We start from the raw sequence: 23,716 nt of genomic DNA, 5'->3' as shown, positions 1-23,716 counted from the left end.
ACATAAAGAGCCGGAGACAAGTCTTTTGTGAGTGGCAGGAACGAAATTGGATTTCTTGGGCACTGTGGAGATGAGAGAGGGATCTGGAAGGTGACTCCCAAGCTCCACCAAACAATGCAAAAGGTATGCTGGAGAGGCCCCAGTGGCAACCTGGGTGAGGAGTAAGAGTGAAGTTCAAGTCTCTGGGAATTCAGGGCTGGGTTCAGGAATGGGCCAAGCAGACTCAGTCATAAGCTCTGCGTCAGAACAGAGCAGGTACCAGGGTGGGGCTGATAGCAGGAAGTAGAAAGCAATGCATGCATCCTGCACAGAGAATGAGCTGCAAGTGTATTTCCTAGGGCTGCCATGACAAATGGCAGCAAACCTGGTGGCTTAAAAGAGCAACAGTAGCCAGGTACTGGTGGCTCACACCTATAATCCTAGCTATTCAAGAGATCTGAGGATTGCTGTTCAAAGTCAGCCCAGGCAGGAAAGTCCATGAGACTCTTACCTCCAATTAATCACAGAAAAAGCTGAAAGTGGTGCTGTAGGCCATGTGGAAGAATGCTCATCTTGAGGGATAGCTCTCACGCCGAGTTCAAGGCCTAGGACCAGCAAAAAAAAAAAAAAAAAAAAAAAAAAGGAGCAGCAGTGTTTACTCTTCCTGGCTCTGGAGACCAGAACCAAAGATGTCAGTGGGGTCAGTTCCTTGTGGTGGATCAGAAGGAGGACTGTTCCCTGCCTTTCCCAGTTTTTAGTATGAACAATAGTCTTCATAGTCTTTAGCCTGCATCTGCATTATTTCAATCTTTGCCTCCATCATTACATGGCTTTCTCTGTGTATATCTTTGCCCCTCTCTTCTTATAAGTACAATGCATTTTAACTAATGACATCTTCAAAAACCTTACTCCACATTAAGTCACACCCACAGGTACTAATAGTTCAGATTTGAATGTAATTAGGACCAAGTACCCAATTTAACCAACTATACATAGTGCATATGATTGAGTGGTAACATGCTGGATTTTGAGGTCACTGTGAATTGAGTCCATATACTGATTCTAATGGAGTCCAAATACTGTTTTGACCCTTTGCCTTTACCCTTCTAGACTGATGAAGCCTCTGTACTGATGTTTACCACCCCTTGGGACTCTGGGAGATTGGCATGAGACAATACACGAAACACATATCATGTTTCTTGGCATGTAGGAGCATCTAGTAGTGATCACAGATTTTACCATTTGAGCAGGACAGGAAGGCACCCTTGGGATTCCTAACCAAGGGGAAGACCATGTTTGATCACTCAAGAAGCATTGTTCCTCCAAGATGCCAATGGGACACCAGACTCAAGGAGCAAGCTAGGGCTCAGGAGATAGATCTTAGTCTCTGACCAGGACCACTTGTCCCAAGAGAAGGATAATCAATAAGTTGCCAGCATGATCACGGTCCCAACTCCATTCTTAGAACCTGGTAGGAGGTAGCCCTGGGTTTATGCTGGGTATAGGTCAGGATCCAGACTGAAACCAGGGTAGCTGGATACTGAGTGCTAAAATACAAAGCTAGAGCTGAGTATGTTTTTCTCTGTTGGGGTTTTTTTTTTGTTTGTTGATTTTTTTGGCAGTACTGGGGATTGAACCTAGAGCCTTGTGTATACTAAGCCAATGCTCTACCACTGAGCCATACCTCCAGGCCCTCAGTAAATACTCCTTGCGATTACTTATGCTGAGAACTGGGTTCTGACAATGCAGATGAGGCCAAATGGCTTCATGTGAGAGTGGAAGATGCCAGATGCATCTTAGGAGATTCTTGGTAAGTGGCAAGCTGTTTATGGGAATGAAATGCTGTTCTAGGAAAGTTTCCTGTCTGGTCCACAAGTTAAAAAAATGTACATAATGGTCCTTAGCAAGGCAGGAGAGGCCAATAAATCCCTCCAGAGACCAATGAAAGTACAGGACAGACCATAGTGTTGGTTTTGTTCAAAGAAATGATTTCTGTAATTTGAAAGTGAAGACCAAGGAGCTTCTCCAAGCCTCAGTTTCCTTCTACAGAAAAAAAAAATATGGGCTTGGAATAGATGTTCCCAAAGGTGTCTCGTCCAGCTCTGACAGCCTGTGATTTCATGAATCACCCTGGAAGAAACTTGCATGAGTGGGAAGGGCCGCCAAGACTAGGCCTTTCATTCTGAGTAATGAACTGAAACAGCAAAGACTTGACATCTGTTCCGATCTTTCAAGGGAAGTTGGACAAAATAATGCCTTTTTCCGGGGAAATCGTTACCAACAGTTGAAATGTAGTATTTTCTGCCTAAACCAAAAAATGAAGTGGAGAATACCAGCCTTTCTGAACCCCAAGGGAGAACACACGTCCAAACTCCCAGTGAAGGTCGCATCGGCCAATTATCTTGCTGCCGCAGGCACAGAACATCATGGATGCCTCTGCCTCTTAACCCTGTTAGAAAGAATGGCAGGGAGATTCCACAGACCGTCAGAGGGTCTGGGGAATAAGGGGGGCCTGGGGCCCTGCTTCCTCACCAGTGCCTGGAACATCTGGTAAAATAAGTATTGCCTACAAACACGATGATATCATCCAACTTGTAATTAAAAGTTTAAGGAAGATTCTTGAGCATTGCCTTGGAGCTTTTGCCCAGAGACCAGTTCAAGTACATTCCTACAGATGATAATAACTTCGGGGTCAGAACAGAGAGAGCCTCCTGACAATGTACTTCGAAGAGACAGGGCTCTGGGAGACCAAGTTCTAGAACCAAAGGCTCACTTTATCCTTGTCATGCCAAATATTATAGAAGGTCTCAGAACTTTAGGAGACTTAGAAAGACCTTCCAGGGTGCTGCCCTCAGTACCACCAGTCCCCAGGAATCATGTCTACTGCACTCCCAACAGGACCATGTGAACTGACACCCCAAGAGGACATGGACTGGCTCTCTTCCTCATTGCTGTAACTAGGGCAGGGCCAGGGTCTGGGCTCAGCAGTTCTTGAGCAAATGCATAATAGCCACTCTGCACCTTGCCTGAGAGCTCTCTCCCGTTCCGTGGCTTTCTTTCCCCACAGTCTGAATTGAGAGAGCTGGGTGACAGCTGCTGCCCTGTTCCTTCCTCCTCTGTCTTCAAAGTCAGGCAAATGCCAACTCATACATTTGGAAATTTGCAAAAGGAAGGCCTCATCTGAAGATCCTTTGTGATAGGCTCCTCCTCCTGTCTTTCCAGGGTTCTGAAGCTCACCAAATCTCTGGGCTCTGTGAAGGATGTGGGGGCTGTGACTGAGAAACACTGGGGTGAGCAACATCAGGGTCCCCAGTTTCCCCTGCATAGGGTACCCACTGAGCAGTCTAGAGACTGGGGTTTTACCCATACAAACCCTTACCTCCCTGTCTGATTTTGACTAGAGTGCTAGTGCCTACTCTGTGCAGTCAGCATTTCTGTACACAGCTGTCATTTGCTAAATAGTTCAACTAAGGTCCATTGCCCCTACTGTACCATCAGTGCCACGAGTATAGAAGCCAGCTCACTTAGGGCCAGCTCTGTATCCCTAGTGCCTGGGGGCTCTCATAAAGTAGTGATGGGAGGAAGGAAGGAAGGAAGGAAAGCTTATGTAAAGCTGGGCGTAGTAGAGGCTGACAGGAGGATCATGAATTCAAGGTCAGCCTTGGATACATAGTGACTTTTGTTTTAAAATGAAACAAGACCCAGTAAGGTAGTAATGATAGTCTTACCCTACAAAACAGTGAGCTGAAATGACTATCAGTCACTGGAGGAATTAAATAAAGATATAAATATGTTCATGTTTGAGGTATAATTTCCCACTGGAGCCCAAGGGGTAGCCCCTCAGAAGGGAACGTGACTAGCAATATTCCAGATACTAGGGGGATCTTGGGGGTTAGAAGAGAGCAGTAGACTGGCCTCAGCTCCAGCCATGCCAAGGAACCCAAGAGCAAATAAGCAGATGAGCCATGGGACTCATGGGAGCAGAAAGGACTGCACATAGACAGCAAGTGCAGGTCTTAATGCACACAGTGAGCTTTGTGGGCATTTAGTACAGGAGGCTGTTGTGCAAAGGAATGTGGATAGTGGCAAGCCTTAGACAATAGTAAGAGGGTGTTCTAAATAGAGCATGGGGTAGCCAAGTATGGAGGTAAAGAAAGGGATATGGGAAATAGGAAGCGGTTTAATGAGGGCCTCATGTAGAAGAGCACTGGAGTAGGCTGGAAAGGAAATATTGTAAGGAGTAATTTAAATTTTTAATCAGAAATACTCAGGCCAAAGAAAGAACTTTATTCTTCTTATTAAAGGAACTAGGTGCTATTGTCTCATGCTTATAACACTAACTACTCTGGAGGCTGAGATCTGGAGTGTTTGGTTCAATGCCAGCCCCAGTAGAAAAGTCTTTGAGACTTCATTTCCAATTAAGCAGCAAACACCAAGTTGGAAGCATGTCGCAAGCGGTAGAGTGCCAGCTATGAGCAAACAAGCCAAACAAAGAACATGAGGCTTTGAGTTCTGATATTGATACTGGTACACACAAAAAGAAAATAATTTTTAAAAAAGAAAAAAAACAAGCTGGGTATGGTGGAATCCCAGCTACATGGGAGGAATAAATAGGAGGATCTAGATCTGAAGCCTGACTTGTGCAAAAACACAAGGCCCTATCTAAAAATAACTAAAGTAAAAAAGGATTTGTGGTATGGCTCAAGTGGTAGAGTCCTGGCACTGAGTTCAAACCCCAGTGCTACCAGAACAACAACAATGACAAAAGCAACAACAACAAAATGTTAGAATAAACCTTATTAGCATTTGAGCATTCCTATATGCCTTTCTCCTCTGTGCTGCCTCCTGCTAATAAGGTCCAGGACTTGCCTGTTCAGTCTCATACTCTCCAAGGAGGTGATTATCTTTGTCCAAGCAGCTTATAGGTGGATGGGAGGATGCATACTCTAACCAGACAGGGTGAAGCACTTGAAAAGCAGATAAGAGAAAAGCAGATTTAAATGCAGGTTGTTGTAGATTCTGCTTCTCCTCACGACGTTTGAAAGACACAAGTAAAGAACATGAGCTATTTTTAAATGTTCATAGGTTGCTGAACTGTCTTCATTTTGATATGTCACCATCTTGAGAAGAGATCACTTGGGTGACAGCCTTAATAGGGTCCCATTCTCTGCATGGTTATGTCACTGTCCTCCTCCTCAAGGCCATGAGCTCTTAGAGAACAAAGGTCAAATGGAATTCACGCCTGTCTCTCTGCACCCTGGGTGTGGCACAGCCACCAGTAAATGTTGCAAGCAAAGAGTAACTAAGTGGCCTTGGACTCTGATGCCACTTTACTCCCTCTTTGGCCTTCCTACAAGACCAGTTGCTCTGGTGCCTATAGTCTGAGGCTTTTGCTCATTACCTGTCCATCTTTCTCTCTATTTCAGAAGGCAGATCTGGCCGTGGCTCCCCTGACCATCACCCACGTCCGAGAGAAGGCCATCGACTTCTCTAAGCCCTTCATGACACTCGGTGTGAGCATCCTGTACCGAAAGCCCAATGGCACCAACCCCAGCGTCTTCTCCTTCCTCAACCCTCTGTCCCCAGATATCTGGATGTATGTGCTCCTCGCCTACCTGGGTGTCAGCTGTGTCCTCTTCGTCATTGCCAGGTAAGGCAATGCCCAGGCCAGAACTTGGGCCTGAGTTGAAAGGTTTTGGGAGCCAGCCAAGTCCCACACCCTCAGCCCTAGGTGCAGACTTACCTGCTCCTGCTTCTGCTCCTGCTGCTCTCTCCCTCCCTGGTGCTCAGAAGGAGGCTCAGACCCCTTCATACCCTCAGGAATCGCCTCCTCTTCCTCTGGTCTGTGCTGATGTTTCTTGACATGTGGCAGACATATGTCCTAGACTGGAAGAGATCAGCATTGCCCAAAGCTGCAGCACCTGGGCAAGGCACCTGCCACAGCAGACTCAGGGGCATTGCATGGCCTTGCAAACAGGCTGTGTCTATATAGTCCACACCAGTAGGAGGAAATATGCCACACAAGCCACATGCAGGAACCTGGCACATTTACAACTGTTTGCCTGAGATGTGTGCTAGCCATGCCACTTGCATACGTGGCTGTTCACCCAACATAGACAGTGTGACTTTGCTTGTAGGTGACAGGAGGAGGTCATGAGGGAACAGACTTAGATCATGTTTAATGAACATCTGGTGTTTGCCAAGCACTGTTCTCTGCCCTCTCCAGCCATTACCTCGTTTACATCTCATGAGGCTCAGGAAGGTCAAACAAGCAGTAATACTGGTGCACTTGAACTTGGATCATCTAGTGTTTTAGATGATCCCTACTCCCTGAGCACTGCTCTACCCTTGCCCCAAGCTGGTGGCTATATGACCCGGATCTCTTATCCCTCCTCGCTAAGCCCTCTGCCCTCTCCCCTCTCCCCCCAAGCCCCAGTGTGGCCCCTGCCCTGTTTCTTTCTACCTCTAAATTATAACATGGTGCAAAGAGAGACTTCTCCAGAGAGAGGCAATTTGAGATTCAAGGGCTTAGTGCCTTCCCTACCCCTCCAGGGCCTTCTTTAAAAGCCCCCCCATCCTCTGCTCCATTCACTCCCTCCTCCCACACAGAGACAGGGACCAAAGGGAAGGATATGAGAAACAAAATTGCCCTGCCTCCCCATCCTTTGTTGCTGAGGCCCGGTGCTGTGGAGGCCACAGCCCAGCCAGCCCAGCCAGCAGCCTAGCCTGCCACAGAGAGGCCTTCATTACACCTCTTGTCTCTAATGGTCTAACAAGCCTTTGAAAGCCAGGAGCCACTCTCCGGCGCTCTCACTGTAATTTTAGTGGCTCCAGCCCACCTCTTAGAGGCCCACCCCTCTGTGACTGAGCATTTCCAGCTTTAGTTCTGTCTGTTTGATGCACATCCCTTCCCCCTCCAGTATAATGGCCTTCCATCCGCTGCAGAAAGCCAGGCCTGCGTTGCAGCCCCTCTCCCCTGAGTAGGAAGGTAGGTGTCCTCTTGCCATGGCTGGTCTGGGAAGAGGGGATTTCTATAGTGACTGGAATGTTATGGAATACCTGCAGAGAGAAGAGAGTGTTGAAGGTCTTGGCCACAGATCTGAGAAAAGCATCATCATATAGTTGTGGTATACCCACACAACAAGCAGTCCTGTGAGGTGGGTGTAATTCTATCCAGTTCACAGAGGCAGAAACTGAGGCTCAGAGAATGTAGGCCATTGTCCCATCAGAAAGCTTGTCCTTTGCAGAGTTGGATAAGACCTGTCCCACTTTAAACCAAACATAACTGCCTGTCGGGGCCAGATAGGTGATATTAAGAAGAAAGGCAGGCTGACTGATGAGCAACAGTAGTAGTGGAGAGCCCAGGGGGCAGCTGCTGCTTGGTGCCAGGGATGACATCAGATCTAAGTCTCCTGAATAGCTGGGATTATAGAAATGAGCCATTGGTGCCCAGCTACATCATATGTTTTTTTAACTATCCTCTGTGGTAGGCATTGAAGCCTGTCCAGTTCCTACTGTTGTAGAATCCTTGGGCACACTTCTGCAGACACCAATACCAATGGGTGGCCTGGTTTGGGACTTGGCTGTGGAGGTGTTCTAGACTCCAGAGTATGGCTCAAAGGTCACACAGATGAGCTCAGAGCTCTGACAGATGCAGCTACTAATCATGATTTTCAAAAAATTATGATAACAAAAAGACCTAGAAGAGACTTCTGTGTTACCCTGCAGCTGTCATAGACTGAGGTCCACGCCACCCTGAAAATTTAACAACACTAAGTCCTCCTTTGTAGCAGGAGGGGAACTTTACTTCTGCAGTTGGGGGGTCTGATAGGCCCGACAGGAAAGAAGAGGAGAGGATGGATGATGGCTGGACAAGGGAGGAAGGTATCCGTTAATGGTCACAATTGGAGTTAGAGCTTGGCTACCTGGGGTCCTCCAGCCTTATGAGCAAGTGAAAGCTAGAAGCCTTTGACCTGAAAGTATTCTGACTCCATTCAAGGGAGAGCTACAACCTGACCCCAGTCACCAAGGTAGAGACAGGACTCTGATCATGTTGTGGCCCTCTCCTCACCCAGAAAGCACACACACAACCAGCCCCTACCCTGAAGACTTTCCAGGTGCTCCACACTGGCGCTCAGCATCAGGCGCCGGGCTCTCCAAGGGCTTTCTCCTAAATCCCCTCTCACAACTGCCTCTCCACCTGGTGCTCCTGATCCTTGATCTCTTTCTTGTGGATTTTAGAGGCTCTAAGCAATTCGTGACCATTTCCTTTGAAAATGCTCAACTTGGCTTGAAGCCTCACTTTAGAATTTCCTGCTGGGGGAACTTCCTGCTTCTTCCAGGAGCATCGATGGTCAATGTGTAATGAACGCACTGGCCATTCCAGAGGAGAAATATAAAGGAGACATACAACATCACACTCACAGAGCACCACACCACTACAAAACAACAAAATTTGCTGGACTTGTCTCTCCCTAACATCTACTCCCAGCCAGAGTTTTCTCCACCATTTCTCAATCTCTCCAGCCAGCATCTTCAACTGTAACTCACACCAGAAACCAAGATTCCTTCCAGCAGTCAGGAGTTCTCTTTCTTAGAAAGCACTGGGGAAGCCTTAACAACATTTCCCTGTTGTCTATGTGTTTGTATATTCAAAGAGAAAAATCTGAAAAAAAATATATGCTGCATTGTTCTTTCCAGGGGGTAAGATGCCTGGGCACTTGTTTGGTTTTTTTTCTTTCTTTCTCTCATTGTTTTTCTATACTGGCTGAATACTTCAGAGAGCATCCTTTTTTTATTCTGCTTTTTTAATTATACCAAAAGCTCAAAAGTATGTCCTCTATTTTAAAAAAATGCATGTAATACAAATAAGGCAGTAGGACTCCCTAAAGTTCTGTCTGTCATTCTACTCCATATCCCAGTCCAAAGATAAACACTGGTATTCCTTATGTATGGAAACTAGAACTTGCAGCATGCATTCACCTCCACATATATGTACACATCTGTATAGGTATGCCTTTGGGAATCTATTTATATAAATGTGATCATATTGCTCTTATTTTTATCACTTTCCTTAAACCAGATATTATGTGTTAAAGATCTTTCCCCACCGGAAACATCTAGAAGTATCCCAGACTCTTTCAACAGCCTTGTGATATTTCAAAGCACAGCTATGGCTTGGTTTATTTAATCGTTCCTCTACTGAAGGACATTTAGGTTGTTTTCCAGTCTTGTTTCTATGACAAACAACAATTTGATAAACACCCTTGTGTGTTTCACTTTATGCTGGTGTACGAGTGGGGTCCTCCGGGATGGAGAAGGAGTTGCAGAATTGCTAGGTTGAAGGGCTCGCATACTTTTTAAGAGGAGCTTCTAAAGTGCTTTTACTTCTGTGATACTGAGGTTTGAACTCATGGCTGGCACTTGTTAAGCAGGTATATATCACTGGTCCTTTTTTCCCACTGGTTATTTTTGAGATAAGGTCTTGTTTTTTGCCCGGGTGCACACTCGAACCACAATCATCTCATCCTAGTTGGAATAACAGGCATGTGCCACCATATCCAGCATCTTCAGTTGAGACTGAGCCTTGCTGACTTCTGCCAAGGCTGGCCTAGATCCTCCTGATCCAAGATAAGCCACTGGCCCCTGGCTCCTGGATTCTTTTTATAACCAGAAAAGGACACCAACAGTGAAGAACAAGCAGAACAACAAGGAAGGGTAATCTAGAGTCACTGACACCTCACATGTGATTGACACTTCACATGTCACCTTACAGCACCCCCTCACCGCCTCTCTCTGCCCCACAGGTTTAGCCCTTATGAATGGTACGATGCTCATCCCTGCAATCCTGGCTCTGAGGTGGTAGAGAACAACTTCACTCTACTCAACAGCTTCTGGTTTGGAATGGGGTCTCTGATGCAGCAAGGTATGAACCTCCTGCCCCCCGGCCTCCTTTCCTGGAGAGGGCATCTTCTCTCTCCCATGGATCTACCTCTCTAGAATCAGGAAAGCCAGTCTACGCACCCTCTGGGGATAGCCTCAGATCTTACTGTGCCATCAGGACACTTCAGGGTGCCCTCAACCCAGATCTTCACCTCATAACACTGCTCTGGCTGGAGCCAGCTCAAGATCTGAAGTACATAGCCACCCTAACCTATGACATGTAGCATGTATCCTGATGGCCTCTCTACTGTTAAGTGGAGCTGAGCAAAGCTGAACTGTGGGTAGGAGGAAGTAGAGGCTGGGAGCTGGGTTGGAGCCTCCTCAGGAAGGAACTGATGTACTTGAACTTGGACTAGCTATACAGCTATAAGGCAGAGGGGGACTAAGAAGACTCTAGGAGGCATCATGGTCTGCACTCTGTGACTTCCTGGTCATAGGAGAGGCTGGAACATAGAAATAGGATTCATAGAGGACCAGGTTCTCTTACACCCTTGAAGGAGGTCAGCTCCTGATCCTGCACACATGGCCAGCCCCTTAGGCATCTCTCAGCTACTTAAATATCTAAGAAGAAGAGCACTTGCTCTAACTTCAAGGTCTGGGATGCAGAGATGCCAAGGGGTTAGAGAGCAGTCACAGCAAGAGGGCCAGCTAGGCAGGACCCTTAGGGGGAACAGCCTCAGTCCCACTACTGGCCAGGAGCCCTTGACCCACGATCTCTACCTGTGGGGTCCAAAGGCCAGAGCCTCTTTACCCAAGGAATGCGGGGGGGGGCGAGGCAGCCCAGATTTACCTGTGCCAGCATGCCAAAGAGGGACCTAACTAGGGAGCATGGGGGGGGAGCAGCTTCAAAGGACAAGGGAAATATCCTTGTCCTTCACTCTTCTCAGTATCCTCAAGACCCAGCACCAACTCCTGTCCCCAAGAGACATCTATCAGCAAATTCCCTATGAATGAACAAATGATGTTTTCTTTTTTAAAACATTCTTATTGTTATTATAAAAGTGATGTACAGAGGGGTTACAGTTATATAAGTCAAGTAAAGAGTTCATTTCTTTTTGGACACCCCTTCCCCCTCTCTCTCCCAGTTTTTCCTCCCCATCCCACTCACAAGTCGCACAGTTCATCTTCAACATATTGCCTAGTGAGTACCACTTCTGTATTTGTTTACCCTTTGTCCCTCTATTTCTGTGCCTCCCCTTACACTCCCAAAGACATATAAATGAACGGACAAACAAGACAAAAAGAAAATGAAAACAGCAACAAACAAAAAAACTTTTGTTTCCATTTCCTGGAGTTCATTTCGATAAATATTCTTTTGTATGATCAATTGAACATAGGCATTGTGCCTTTCAGTTCCTTTCCTAAGAATATCCTCCTGTGGACTCACTGTGTGTGAATGCCTAGAGACCTGCATAATTCATTAAGTCCCAGAATTTTACGTCTAGCTTCTGCATATGAGAGAAAACATGCACCATTTATATCTCTGAACTTGGCTTACTGAATGATATTTTCTTGAGTGCCTACCACATCGTGCCCAGTGCTAGGCACAAGAATTCAACAGAAGAGAAAGAAGTAGATCTGTCCTGTGTCCCAGAGGCTTCTCAGCCACACAGAGGCCGAGCAGTGGCTTGACACTGGGCAGGAGTCCCAAGCAAACAACAAAAAGCCATTCTCCCTTTGCAGGGGGTGTGGGGCAGGGGGCAGCTGGAGCCTTAGGTGCAGCCACTTGGGAAGTGCAGAGTGGTCAGCTGGAGAGGGGTTGCTGAGGAGCTTCCTAGGCTCCTGTAGCTGGGAAGTCCCAGGTGGAAGGGCAACCTTCGAGAGGAGTGCCTCCCTCTATCCCAACTATTAACAAATGTCCCAAAGCCTCACCTTGCTTCTTTGCCCATCATCTTTGTTCAGTGACAGTCGAGAAAGACTTAGATGGCCCTTATTGCAGTAATAACTTCCCCTCATCTGCTTCCTGCTGCTATTCAAAGCCCAAGCCCCCAATGCCTTCCCTGCATGGTTTTGATTAGGAGGGGAAAAAAATAGTTATGTATTTGAAAAACTCTCCCTTGAGTCATTTCTTTGAGAGGAAAAAAAAAATCATCCATATCAAAGCAGACGCTTTTCAGATTGCAGGTCCAAATATTCTGGAAAGTTCAGGAGTCACTTGCTATTTAAATCTCTTGAAAGCTTCCTAGTTAATTACTTCAGTTAGAAGGTTTCATCTGAATTGTATTCCACACCCAAGGTCAGGGAGGAAGAGTGATATATTTCAACTTAGAGCTTCCTAAAATGTTGATTTTACTCCTCCTGCCAAGTGCCGCATAGCAATCTTCTATTTGTACATCACTTGTATTTCCGACCAATCTCTCCTCAAATTATACCATTGCAGCCTCACAGTATTTCTGTAAGGCTGGGACAGAGGAAGGACAATTCTCCACACTCTGCAGAAGTCCCAGATAGGGCAAGTGTTGGGCATAAGATCATACAGAGAGTAAAAGTAGGTTCCACGGAAGAACCCAGGGGTCCAACTCCCACAACCCTGGTCTATGGATAGGTATCCAAGGGGCTGACCAGCCTGTGAACGCTTGTGCTGTTTGGGAGCTATGATTCTTAAATTTCAGCCTGGGTCAGAACCACCTGGAAGCTGATTGGACAGATGGGTGGTCCTGCCTTCCCCACCCAGCCCCAACTGGAAGTTACCTATTTATTAGGTCCTGGGGTGCTGTCTGGGAACTTGCATTTCCAACAAGCTTCCAGGTAGTGCTGAGGGACCCTGGTCAGCTTTTCTATCAGAAGCAGTGATAGCTAGCCATGGCTCACAGGAACCACACAGCCCTGATCTCCATGCACATTGTAAGGCACCTCCTGTCTCCTCCCCTCCCTCAGGGTCTGAATTGATGCCCAAAGCTCTGTCTACACGCATCATTGGTGGCATCTGGTGGTTCTTCACACTCATCATCATCTCCTCCTACACGGCCAACCTGGCTGCCTTCCTAACCGTGGAGCGCATGGAATCGCCCATCGACTCTGCCGACGACCTAGCCAAGCAAACCAAAATCGAGTATGGGGCTGTCAAGGACGGAGCCACGATGACCTTCTTCAAGGTGAGGCTCTCCTCCTCATGGCATATCCCAAGCTGACCCTTTACTGAGAAGAAGAGGAAAGTGAGAAAGGAAGAGTCTGCCCTCCTCTCACTACTCAAGAGCCTATGGGCCAGAAACCCCAGGACTTGGGGCCTTTCTGTTTGGACCAGTTGTGGTCCAGCTGTGGAGAAGTGAACCATGAAGGTTGGTCTCAAATTCTAGAAGTTTCTGTGGGTGGGACAAGAAGTGTGAATCATCAGAGGTCAGAGGGAAAAAGGAAATAGAAGGGAAAGGAGGAGAAAAGGGACTAACACAGAGAGACCTGGGTCCATCTGCCCTTAGCTTGGGGTCTGGGTGTTGTCTCCATTTCCCCAGTGAGCATGGGGTGCCTCTTGAAGTTGGAGTGGAGCCTTGCTCAGGATGTTACACCCCCGGCTTGCAGATGCATTTTGATAAAATTGCTCTCACGTGCCGGATGACTGCTTCAATGGGGTTCTAGCACGACTGAATTACAGTAACACTTAGCAATGGCTGCCAACAGTGGGCCAGGTCCTGCGCTCAGTGCTGGGGCTAATTTAACCTTTGTGATATGTCCTATGAGGGTAGCCCGGTAATGATTCCTATTTTACATGAACCCAAGGACTCACAGCTGAAGGAGCCAGACCCTCAGGTCTGCTTTCCCCAAAGCCTGTGTTCTAAGCCAACAGTATTAGATCAGAGTGCTGGCCCCACCCGAAGAAGGCCTGGGATGGGGTCAAGAACAAGCATTTCTGACAAGTTCTCAGGTGATGCCGGTACTGCTGATCCGGGGAGGGACCACACGTTGAGATCCGAGGCTCTAATTACCCCTCAGGAGTGATCAGGACTTGGGAACTCTGTGGCTGTAGCTCATCTGTTCATTTATTAATCAGCTGCTCTCAGTCACTGGAAGCTGGAGGATTTGCCTTTACTCTGAATGGGAAATTCTTCTACCAGACGACTGGACAGGCACCAGAGCTCCTAGCACTCCCCATCCAGCCCCGTGTGCGCACTCGGGGTTGGAAGCAGATTAGTGGAGAGAGAGGAGAGTGGACCTCCCCTCTGGATGTGCCACCCAGACACCATGAGCATTGTGTGCCTCACAGGTCACATTTAGAGCCAGGGGAGAGTAAAACTTTGTCAAAGCTGTGTCAGAAGCTCTTTGGGACTCTATGTTTCCCCCGCTTTTTGTGCCAGTCCTGGGGCTTCAGCTCAGGGCCTGAGCACTGTCCCTGAGCTTTTTTCACTCAGCACCCTCCCATTTGAGCCACAGCTCCATTTTCAGCTTTTTGCTGGTTCATTGGGGATGAGTTTTATGGACTTTCCTGCCTGGATTGGCTTCAAACTTTGATCCTCAAATCTCAAGCCTCCCGAGTAGCTAGGATTATAGGCCTATCTATGTCAAAAGTTCCCAGCGAGTCTGTTCTGAAGCATAAGCAAGTATGATAGTATGTGTACATACTAACATGACTTTGTGCCTATATGTAGATAGCATGTAAAGGTACATTTGTATACACGTGTGCACAGATGAGACTGTAGTAGTCTCCCTGTGTGGGTGTGCTGATATCCATCTGGACATGAGTGTTTGCATCCATGTGTGTATGCACCACTGAGTATATGTAATCTTTCTGTGTGCTGCAGCCCTGTGATATGGACACATGGGCATGTGCCTATGAGTTACACAAGTGAGTTCCAGAATATCCATGTGTATATGGGCACAGAGTGTATGTTTATCTATCTGCTTGACTGTCCCCATGAGGTATGCCAAGATAAGAATAAAGAGGAATGTGTGTTTAATGGCCTGTGTGTATGTGTGTTTGTGTGTGTGATGGCCTATGCATATGTGCATGTCTGCATGTACGAGTCTGTATGAGAGATATGGCTCACATATGCATGTGTATCTGAGTGTGTGTGTGTGTGTGTGTGTGTGTGTGCGTGCACACACACACACACGTCTGCTCCCTGCCTATCCCTGGGCTGTAGTCCAGCCCTTTGACTATGCCAGAGCTGCTCTCATGCATTACACATGAGCCCATCTCTAAGCAGGGCTCCCGATCAAAGGGAAACGGCATAAATAAGCCCGATACAGGCTCATTGCGGCTGATTGGATGCCCTCACCCTCCCTCCATGCTAAGATGCTCAGATTGGCTTCCCAGAGCCGAGGCCCAGCTCCCCACTGAGCCTCTGTCCTCAGCATCAAGCAGCAACCATCTCCCCTGCAACCCACTCCATCCTCACCTACCTTCCCTGCAAGTGGCACGGCAAGGAGAGGAACATGGATGCCACCACCCACAGGGGACTCTGGGGCTCAAGGCCTGGTTGAGTAGAGACAGTCACTGCACATCCTGCTGCACTACCATATCCACTATCACGGTGTCCCGATGGCCAGTTCATCCCTGTGTGTCCAGCCACACTGTCCCCTGCCTGAACCTACATGAAGCTCCTTTTCCTGGCTTTCTCTCCTGACAGCAGCATGGATGGGACTGTCATGTGAGGGGAGGAGCCTGATCAGATACAATAATGCCAGCTCAGAGAGTGAGCTGGAAGCACCCCGCCCACTGGGTATCTGGACAAACCTCCATCTTTCCCAGCCTCTGCCCTGGACCTCCTGAGCTGGGTCCACATCTCCTTGTTATCACAGCATATCTGCAGGTTAGGGCTGGAAGGAGACTCCACTCTGACCAGAGGCAGGACCCACAGGAGCTGGATTCCCCAGCAGATCAATGCGTGGAGCCAGGCACAAGGTCAGGAGGTCTGTCTGCACACACAGTGTCCTCTCCTTTGCCCACTCTGGGGTCCTCTCCTGGAAGGCTGTCCTCTCCCCTGCACAAGAGTATGTACAACAAAGTTGTCACTAGGGTTAGACAGAGGTCAGTTCTAAGAATAGCCCAAAGGTCTAGAGGTCATTGTCACAGTCAACAATCACAGTAACACTTATTGAGCACCTACTGCGTGCCAGACATTTTGCAATCATTTGACCTCTATTCACTCACACCATCCTCAGAACAACCCTAGCAGGCAAAATGAAAACAAGGTTCAGAGAGGCTAACTGACTTGCCTAATCATTCCCAGCATGTGAAATTCAAAGCTATGATTTGAACCCAAGTAATCCAGCTGCAAAGCCCACGCTCTTTGTCACTTAGATCCATATTGCCTCCCTAAAGACCTTACCATAGCCCTCACGGCAAGTCTCACTTAGTGAAGAATGAAGCCACAGTTAGGTGTACCCTATTCATAGTACAACACAGTCCTGGCACCTTAGACTTGCCCAGACAATCATTACATGCCATCTGAATACTGTTGTTGAATTAAAGGATGGCAGGAGGCAATGCAGAAGGTAGCGCTGAGGTTCCGAACCCCCAGGGCCCATTCCATGAATGTCCCGAAGTACCAGGAAAATGGGGTTCCTTTCTTTGATTAGCATACTCCTGGCTAGACTGTAAACAGTCATGGCCCCCTTTCTTCCCATCCCTCAGCTGAGAGTGGATCATCAGGGAGCACCCCCTTTCTGTCCAAAGATGCTGACATCAGGAAGCAGGCCATCAGGCTCTCTGGGAGTCCAAGTGCCCTCTGCTCCAGCCTCCAGCCAGCAGCCTGCCAGGGATGTTGCTAGAGGCAGACCTGTCCCTCTCCAGGAGCTTTGCCTTGGAGAGTTGTCAGGGAGCAGCAGACATCACAAACAGTGTCTCCCGTGTTGTCCTCCCTCAGTCTTAGAAGATAAAAATTAATTAGGAGATGAAAAAGGAGGCTTTTGAAAGTAGTTTGGCTGGGAAAATATGTAGGCAAAATGTAAAGAGTGGGGGGGAGGGGACATGCTCTATGCAGGAAGCTGGGCAGCTTTGAAGGGAGAGAATGTGGGAAGGCAGCTTCTGTAGGAATTCCTCCCTCTTTGCGTGGTAGGCCTGGGGAGCTCCACACAGGGAAGGCAGCCAAAGAAAGGGGTAGGAATGATGATGGAAGGGAGCTGAATCCCAGGCTCCTGGAATTTACACACCTGCCCCTGTAGAGGCCTTGGTGGCAAACATCTAACCTGGAAGGCACTTGGAGTGGTCCACCTGCCTATCTCCTGGACCCAGCTATACAGCAGACTCGTTCCTGAATGCGCCCCAGACTCAGCTGCCAGCTTCTACAGCCTCATCCTCAGCTTTCGTAGCAGAAGAAAAGAGAGAGGGCTGAAATGCAGGGACTCAGCAACAATGGCCCAGACTTGCTCAGTGAAGTAGCACCTGTTTGACAAACAGGCCAGGAGGTGAGGATGCTGTCTCTATTGGGTGACCTGGGCCAAGTCATCACACTTCTTTTACACCTCAGTTTGCTCACTTGTATGATGCAGACACTGATTTCCATGCAGCGATCTGCCAGAGAAATCAGTGGGCTGATGCACAGCCAGTAGCTATTCCAGGGCCACGGCTGTTACTGCCCCTAAGTTCCCTCCTCTGGAGGCAGATGACTTACCAAACACACTGGAGAGGGGCCAGCCAGCAGCACCTGGCCATCTTCTTCCAGGTCTCTTTGACTGGACCTACTGGACTCTGTGGGGGACTTTGGTTCCTCCTGTCATCTGGTGGTCATCTGTGGTCTTTGCCTGGAGGTGAGCAATGTGAGAAGAGTCTGGAAGTCTTGAAAATAGAAATCTAGCAGGAGCAGGCACCTGAGCAGCAACAGGTAAAGGCTATATTGGCAAAAGTCAATAGAGAAGTCATTGAAAACTGCTAAGTTGAGCTGGTGCTGGTGGCTCATGCCTGTCATTCTAGCTATTCAGAAGGCTGGGTTGAGCATTGTAGTTTGAGGCCAGTCTGAGCAGAAAAGCTTGAGAGACTCTTCTAATTAACCAGAAGTGGAACTGTGGCTCAAGTGGTAATGCTAGCCTTGAATGAAAAAGCTAAGGGACAGCTCCCAGATCCTAAGTTCAAGCCCCATTACTAGCACAGAAGGAAAGAAGGAAAGGAGGGATGGAGGGAAGGAAGGAAGGAAGGAAGGAAGGAAGGCAGGAAGGAAGGAAGGAAGGCAGGAAGGAAGGAAGGAAGGAAGGAAGGAAGGAAGGAAGGAAGGAAGGAAGGAAGGAAGGAAAGAAACTGTTAAGTCACTAGTCACTAAGACCCTTCCTGTGCCTTAGTTATCTGTTAGTGAGATGGTAAAATGGAAGGATTTATGTATAGAGTTTATGACAGTACCTAGCACACTCAGAGCCATGGGCTTGCTAAGCAGGCACTCTACCAGTTGAGCTATGTCTCCAGTCCTCTTTGCTTATTTTTGAGATTAGACCTTGCTCTTATGCCCAGGCCAGTCAGGACAGCGATTCTATTTAAGTTTCCCATGTAGCTGAAATGACAGGCACATGCCACTACACCGACTTCTTGACTGAGTTAGGAGTCTCGACAACTTTTTGCCCAGGCTGCTCTTGAACCACAAGCCTCCTGATCTCTGTCTCTTAAGTAGTTAGTGTTATAGGTATAAGCTAGTGGTACCTGACCTACTGTTAACTATCTTGCTATTTCCCTTTTTTTTTCTTTTTTTCTTTTTTTGGTCGATCATGGGGCTTGAACTCTGGGCTTGGGCGCTGTCCTTGCACTCTTCAGCTCAAGGCGAGTGCTTGAGCACAGCGCCACTTCCGGTTTTCTGGTGGTTTATTGGAGATTAGAGCCTCACGGGCTGGCTTTGAACAGCGATCCTCAGATCTCAGCCTCCTGAGTAGCCTGGCTCTGTTAACTATCTTTATTGTTTATTTTTGGAAACTGGAGCTACACATGCCTATCCATCCTGTAGACATTATTTGTGGAGCCTCTTGCTTTTTATTTTTTTAATGTAGAGATGAGGATTTTTTAATTAGTTACAAGAATTTTGAAATTTGGAGGTTTTTGCTTTTAAAAAATTCACACATCCAGCCTCTTGAAAATGTGACTGATCTGGCATCCTTCAGCTGGCTCTCTTGCAGGGCAGCAGTTGCTGGGAGCTCAGAGGCAATGTCTGGCTCCATTTTCTAGATTCCCACCTAGCCTTCTCCAGCTCCTTCCCATACTGGGCCTGGCCCTATCAGCATTTACATTTTCTACTCCTAAGTATCATTAACTTTCTGTATCTACTCTGCACAGTTTCTCTTTGGAGAGAATTAAGGAGCCTTACAGAGAAGCCTGATGTAGGCCACATAAAGCTCAGGGACCTAGCTCTTGTGGTCATAGCACTTCCCCCAATCTTTCTCACAGAATGTTCACAGTAGCTCTATGCACTAGGTGTGTGTGTGTGTGTGTGTGTGTGTGTGTGTGTGTGTGTGTGTGTGTGTGTGTGTGTGTGTGTGTGTGTGTGTGTGTGTGCGCGTGTGTGCCAATACTAGGCTTGAACTCAGTGCCTAGGTGCTGTCAGCCTTTCCACTTAGGACTGGCACTCTACCATGGAACCATAGCTCTACTTCTAGCTTTTTGGTGGTTAATAGAATATGAGTATCAAGGACTTTCCTACGTCTCAAACTGACTTCGAACACAATTCTCAGATCTCACCCTCATTAGTAGCTAAGGACTACAGGTGCAAGCCACTGGTGCCTAGCTTAGGCATTCTTAAAATTCCAATTTACAGTGGGAAGTGAGGTTCTGTTACCTGGGGTCACAAAGGAGCTTGCATTTGAACCCAGGTTAGTGTGACCCCAGAATCCACACAGTGGACCTGCCCCTTCCTGGTGCCTCTAACCTCCCTGCTGCAGAGGGTCAGCCATCTCCTCTGACAGGCCAGCTTCAGAGGTATCTGTGTGGCATCCAGTATGTTGCTGGGTGCTGTAACCACAGGCAGAGGCAAGAAGCACAGAGAAGCCTCTGGTCACCGTGGAAATAACCCATCTGGAGTGATTAACTGCCTGAGGTCACGGATGCAGTAGTCCCAAGACTGCACCGCCAGGGATGAGCAAGCTAATTAATTTGGGGAAAGACCTCCTTTCCAGTATGGAAAATACCCAAGGTCTCGCATGGAATCACACTGCAGCTGCCTCTGCGCACAGGATCCCTGGGATTCAGCTCCATTTGAAATATATACATACATATACATATATGTATATATGTATATATATACATATATATGGACTCATCTTGTGCAGAAATGTTAAATTCTGGAGCTTAAAAATCTTCACTTGGGGGACATCAATTTACTTCCTTGAGGAGGTTGGAATTGAAAGTCGTGAGCCTGAAACTTCCTTTCTTGCCAATTTTCCTGATTTAAAAATAAAGCATCTCCAATCCTGGCAGATTGCCCTGTATTGGCTGCTCCAAATGATTCCATTAATTGATTTGGGTGACTGGCCTCAAAGTAGTCCTTATTAAGGTTCCACCAGAGCTGAGACAGGTGGCATGACACTGGAACTCTTAAGTATGCAGGACTCCCTTCCCTGGGGAGGTTACCATAACTCAGGCCAGTGACAGATTCAGGTCTCTGGTGACCATGTCCATGATGATAGGAGAGAGGCTCTGGCTTTATCTCACAGTACCACAGACAGTCCAGAGGGGGCTTTTCAGTTTTATAACCCCCAAAATTGCTGAAGGGTAGGACTTAAGGGGGAGCAGATGCAACAGAAAAGGGGCCCAAGAGCTCAGGCAACAATGGGAGGCCACCCCAGAGAAGCAGGATTGCATATCTTTCTGCCTAAAGGCCATGAAAGCGGTGAGCTTGGAGGAAAAAGAGTAAAGGTGGACAAAGTGATGATGGATATCTGGGGAGAAGAATGGATGGGTGGGTGGATGGATGGATGGATGGATGGATGGATGGATGGATGGATGGATGGATGGACAGATGATGGAAGAAAGAGGTGGTAAAGAAGTAAAAGGGCAGATACATAGTTGGATAGTCAGTGGAATCAACTACTGGGTGGACAAGTATATTGAGTGGGACCATGACCAGATGAGGGAGGAATGAGAGGGATGAATGTATGCATGCATGGATTCATGGATTAATGGGTAGATGCATTAGGAAATATAAGGGGAGTTCTGATGGCCTTTTGCACCCCTGGTTCCCATGTCTGGAGAGAGAGATTTTGAAAGCAGAAGAGATAGGAACACACAGCAAATATGGAACCAGAAACACTGAGGAAGAACAACATTCAGGTCACAATAACCAGAATATTCCGGATCTGGCAAAGCAGAGATGGTTGGACTTGGATAATTTGATTATAGCAATAGTTCAAGTTAATAATTATCTGAAAAAGCAACTATATCAAGAACAAAAATAGCTCATGAGAGTATGAAGGCAAGAGAGTGTATTAGTTATCTACTGCTGTATAACAAATCGCCCACAACTGAGTGTCTTAAAACAGCATCTTTTATTTCACAGTTTGAGGAGCAGGAACCCAGCAGAGCTGATCTGCCTGCTTCAGCTCAGGACATCTCCTAAGGCTAGAAGCTGCAGGCTGGTGGCCAGCACTGCAGTCACCTCAGGGCCTCGCTTCTAAACACATGGTTGAGTGTGATGGACTGAGGTTTAGTTCTTCACTGTTGACCAGATGCCACCCTCTGTGGAGATTACAGGAGGCAGTTCACAGCATGGCCGCATTTCCATTAGGAGAGAAGAGCCAGAGAGAGCACAAACAAGCAAGATTAAGTCACAATCCCTTATAGCTCACCTTAGAAGCAATGTCCCATCACTTTGGGGAGCAATTAAAAGCAAGCCAGTAGGTCTATCCCCTGCTCAGGAGGAGGGGATGGCATAGGGCATGCTAGCAGGAAGTAGGAGCATTAGGAGCATCGTAGAAACCAGGGATGGCAAAGAAACTGGCAGCAGGAGTATCATCTTAGAAATTATCTGGGAAGCTGGGCGCTGGTGGCTCACGCCTGTAATCCTAGCTACTCAGGAGGCTGAGATCTGAGGATCGCGGTTCAAAGCCAGCCCAGGCACGAGAGACCGTGAGACTCCTATCTCCAATAAACCACCAGAAAACCGGAAGTGGCGCTGTAGCTCAAGTGGTAGAGCACTTGCCTTGAGCTAAAGAGCTGAGGGACAGCGCCCAGGCCCAGAGTTCAAGCCCCATGACCGCCAAAAAGAAAAAAAAAGAAAGAAATTATCTGGGAAATAAGACACATGTGGCACTGGAGAAACTGGAAATGAGAAAGCCTTTGGGGGAAGAGAAGCTGGTGGCAAACAAGGGGAGGTGCTGCTGCTAAGCACAAAAGGCTGGGAGGCTGGTGCAGAGGAAGAAGGGTCACTGTGGAGGAAGCTGAGTAGCTGGAGCAGAGGTGACTGCAGGTAACCTCCCCAGGAGAGGCTGAGGACCAGGAGGAGCTGATGGAGCCCAGCAAGGCTTTGGGCATCTGAGGCCTTCATGCCTTTGGCTTTGGGGCAGGTGAATCTCCAGGCAGAGGAATGGCTGCCCCATTCCTTGCACCCAAAGGAGTTATTATGGGCACTCACCTGATCACCTCTCACATGAAATTCCAGTTAGTCCTGCCTTTGCTTTGAGGATCCGTCCTGACTTCCTCCCCTAATGAGAGGTCTCTAGGACCGATTACAGAGGGCTCATCCCTTGGCAGAGGCAGAAAGTACATGTTCCTCCCAGGATCCCTTCCTCATTCCTGCTAGGCACAGCTTCTTCCTCACCCTCTGCACATCCCCCAAGCCTGTGCCAGCCTGTGGGATCACACCCATGCTGTCACGCACGCCAGAGCTGGGCTGGGTGCCAGCCAGACAGGCTAACATCACAGAAAGCCACAGCCAGACTGAGACAAAGCCCATACGATGGGGGGAGGGGGTGCCGCACAGCCCCCCACTTCCACAGACCAACTGGGACAGTGCCACCCTGCTAGGAGAAGGGAGCTGGCACACACCAAGATGCCTCCTGAAAACCTTGTGCCCTGGTCTGTACGTTCTCCCTGGGCAGCCCTGGACCTCCCTTCTGGTCCTAGTGATCTGTCTGCATCTCCCCAAGGGCAGCTGCTACCCACTAGACCTGGTCTTTGGAACACTGGTTCTACCCATGCAAAGTACCATGGCCCCAGTCTGTGGGGCAGCCACAGGGGCTTACAAACTATATGTTTCAACTACCCCCAGTCTTTTCCACCTTTGCAAGCTCTGTTCTGCCTCTCTCAGTGCTGAAGTCAAACCTACCCATCAGTCTTCCCCTGACACCCAGACAAAATGAGGCTACTTTGCTGTAGAAAAGGGACCCAGGCCTACTGAGTTACAGTCATGGACTCAGGCACGAGGGCCTGGGCTTGGGGCCTAGCTCTGCCATGTAGAACCTGGTTAACCTCAGACAAGCCTCAACTTTCCCATTCATAAAATGGGGCTAATTCTAGCACCTGCCTCTTGTGATACTATGAAGGATCAAAGGATTAATGCAAGGAAGGCACACTTAGGTAAAGCCTGGACACACTGACTGTTTAATAGATGTTAGAGAAAATTTAACTTTTAAAAGTCAGTCTTGGGGCTGGGAAGATGGCTCAGTGATAGAGCACTTGCCTTGCATGCATGAGGCCCTGAGTTCAATTCCTCAGTACCTCATAAGCAAAAAGCCAGAAGTGGCACTGTGGCTCAAGTAGTAGAGAGCTAGCCTTGAGCTGAAGAGCTGAGGGACATCACCCAGCCCAGAGTTCAGGCCCCATGACCGGACCCCCCCAAAAAAGTCAGTCTTTCCGGGTGCCTGTGGCTCACATCTGTAATTCTAGCTACTCATGAAACTGAGATTTCAGGATCAAGGTTAGAAACCAGCATGGGTAGAAAATTCCAAGAGACTC

The 23,716-nt window shown here is 48.0% G+C and overlaps 1 protein-coding gene across 3 annotated transcripts in view; it reads left to right on the top strand.

The window, feature by feature from the left end:
- Grik3 (glutamate ionotropic receptor kainate type subunit 3) overlaps window positions 1-23,716 on the top strand; it is a 215,814-nt gene that overhangs the window by 181,843 nt on the left and 10,255 nt on the right. For all 3 annotated transcript variants that reach the window (XM_070008968.1, XM_070008969.1, XM_070008967.1), the window contains exons 11-13: window positions 5,406-5,629; window positions 9,786-9,904; window positions 12,799-13,016. In XM_070008968.1, the coding sequence (XP_069865069.1) occupies window positions 5,406-5,629; window positions 9,786-9,904; window positions 12,799-13,016 (561 nt within the window). The remainder of the gene's footprint in view (window positions 1-5,405; window positions 5,630-9,785; window positions 9,905-12,798; window positions 13,017-23,716) is intronic.

This window comes from Dipodomys merriami, unplaced genomic scaffold, assembly GCF_024711535.1.
Source record: "Dipodomys merriami isolate MVZ:Mamm:240054 unplaced genomic scaffold, mDipMer1.0.p SCAF_71, whole genome shotgun sequence".
Lineage (NCBI taxonomy): Eukaryota > Metazoa > Chordata > Mammalia > Rodentia > Heteromyidae > Dipodomys > Dipodomys merriami.
This window is presented reverse-complemented; position numbering and strand designations above follow the sequence as displayed.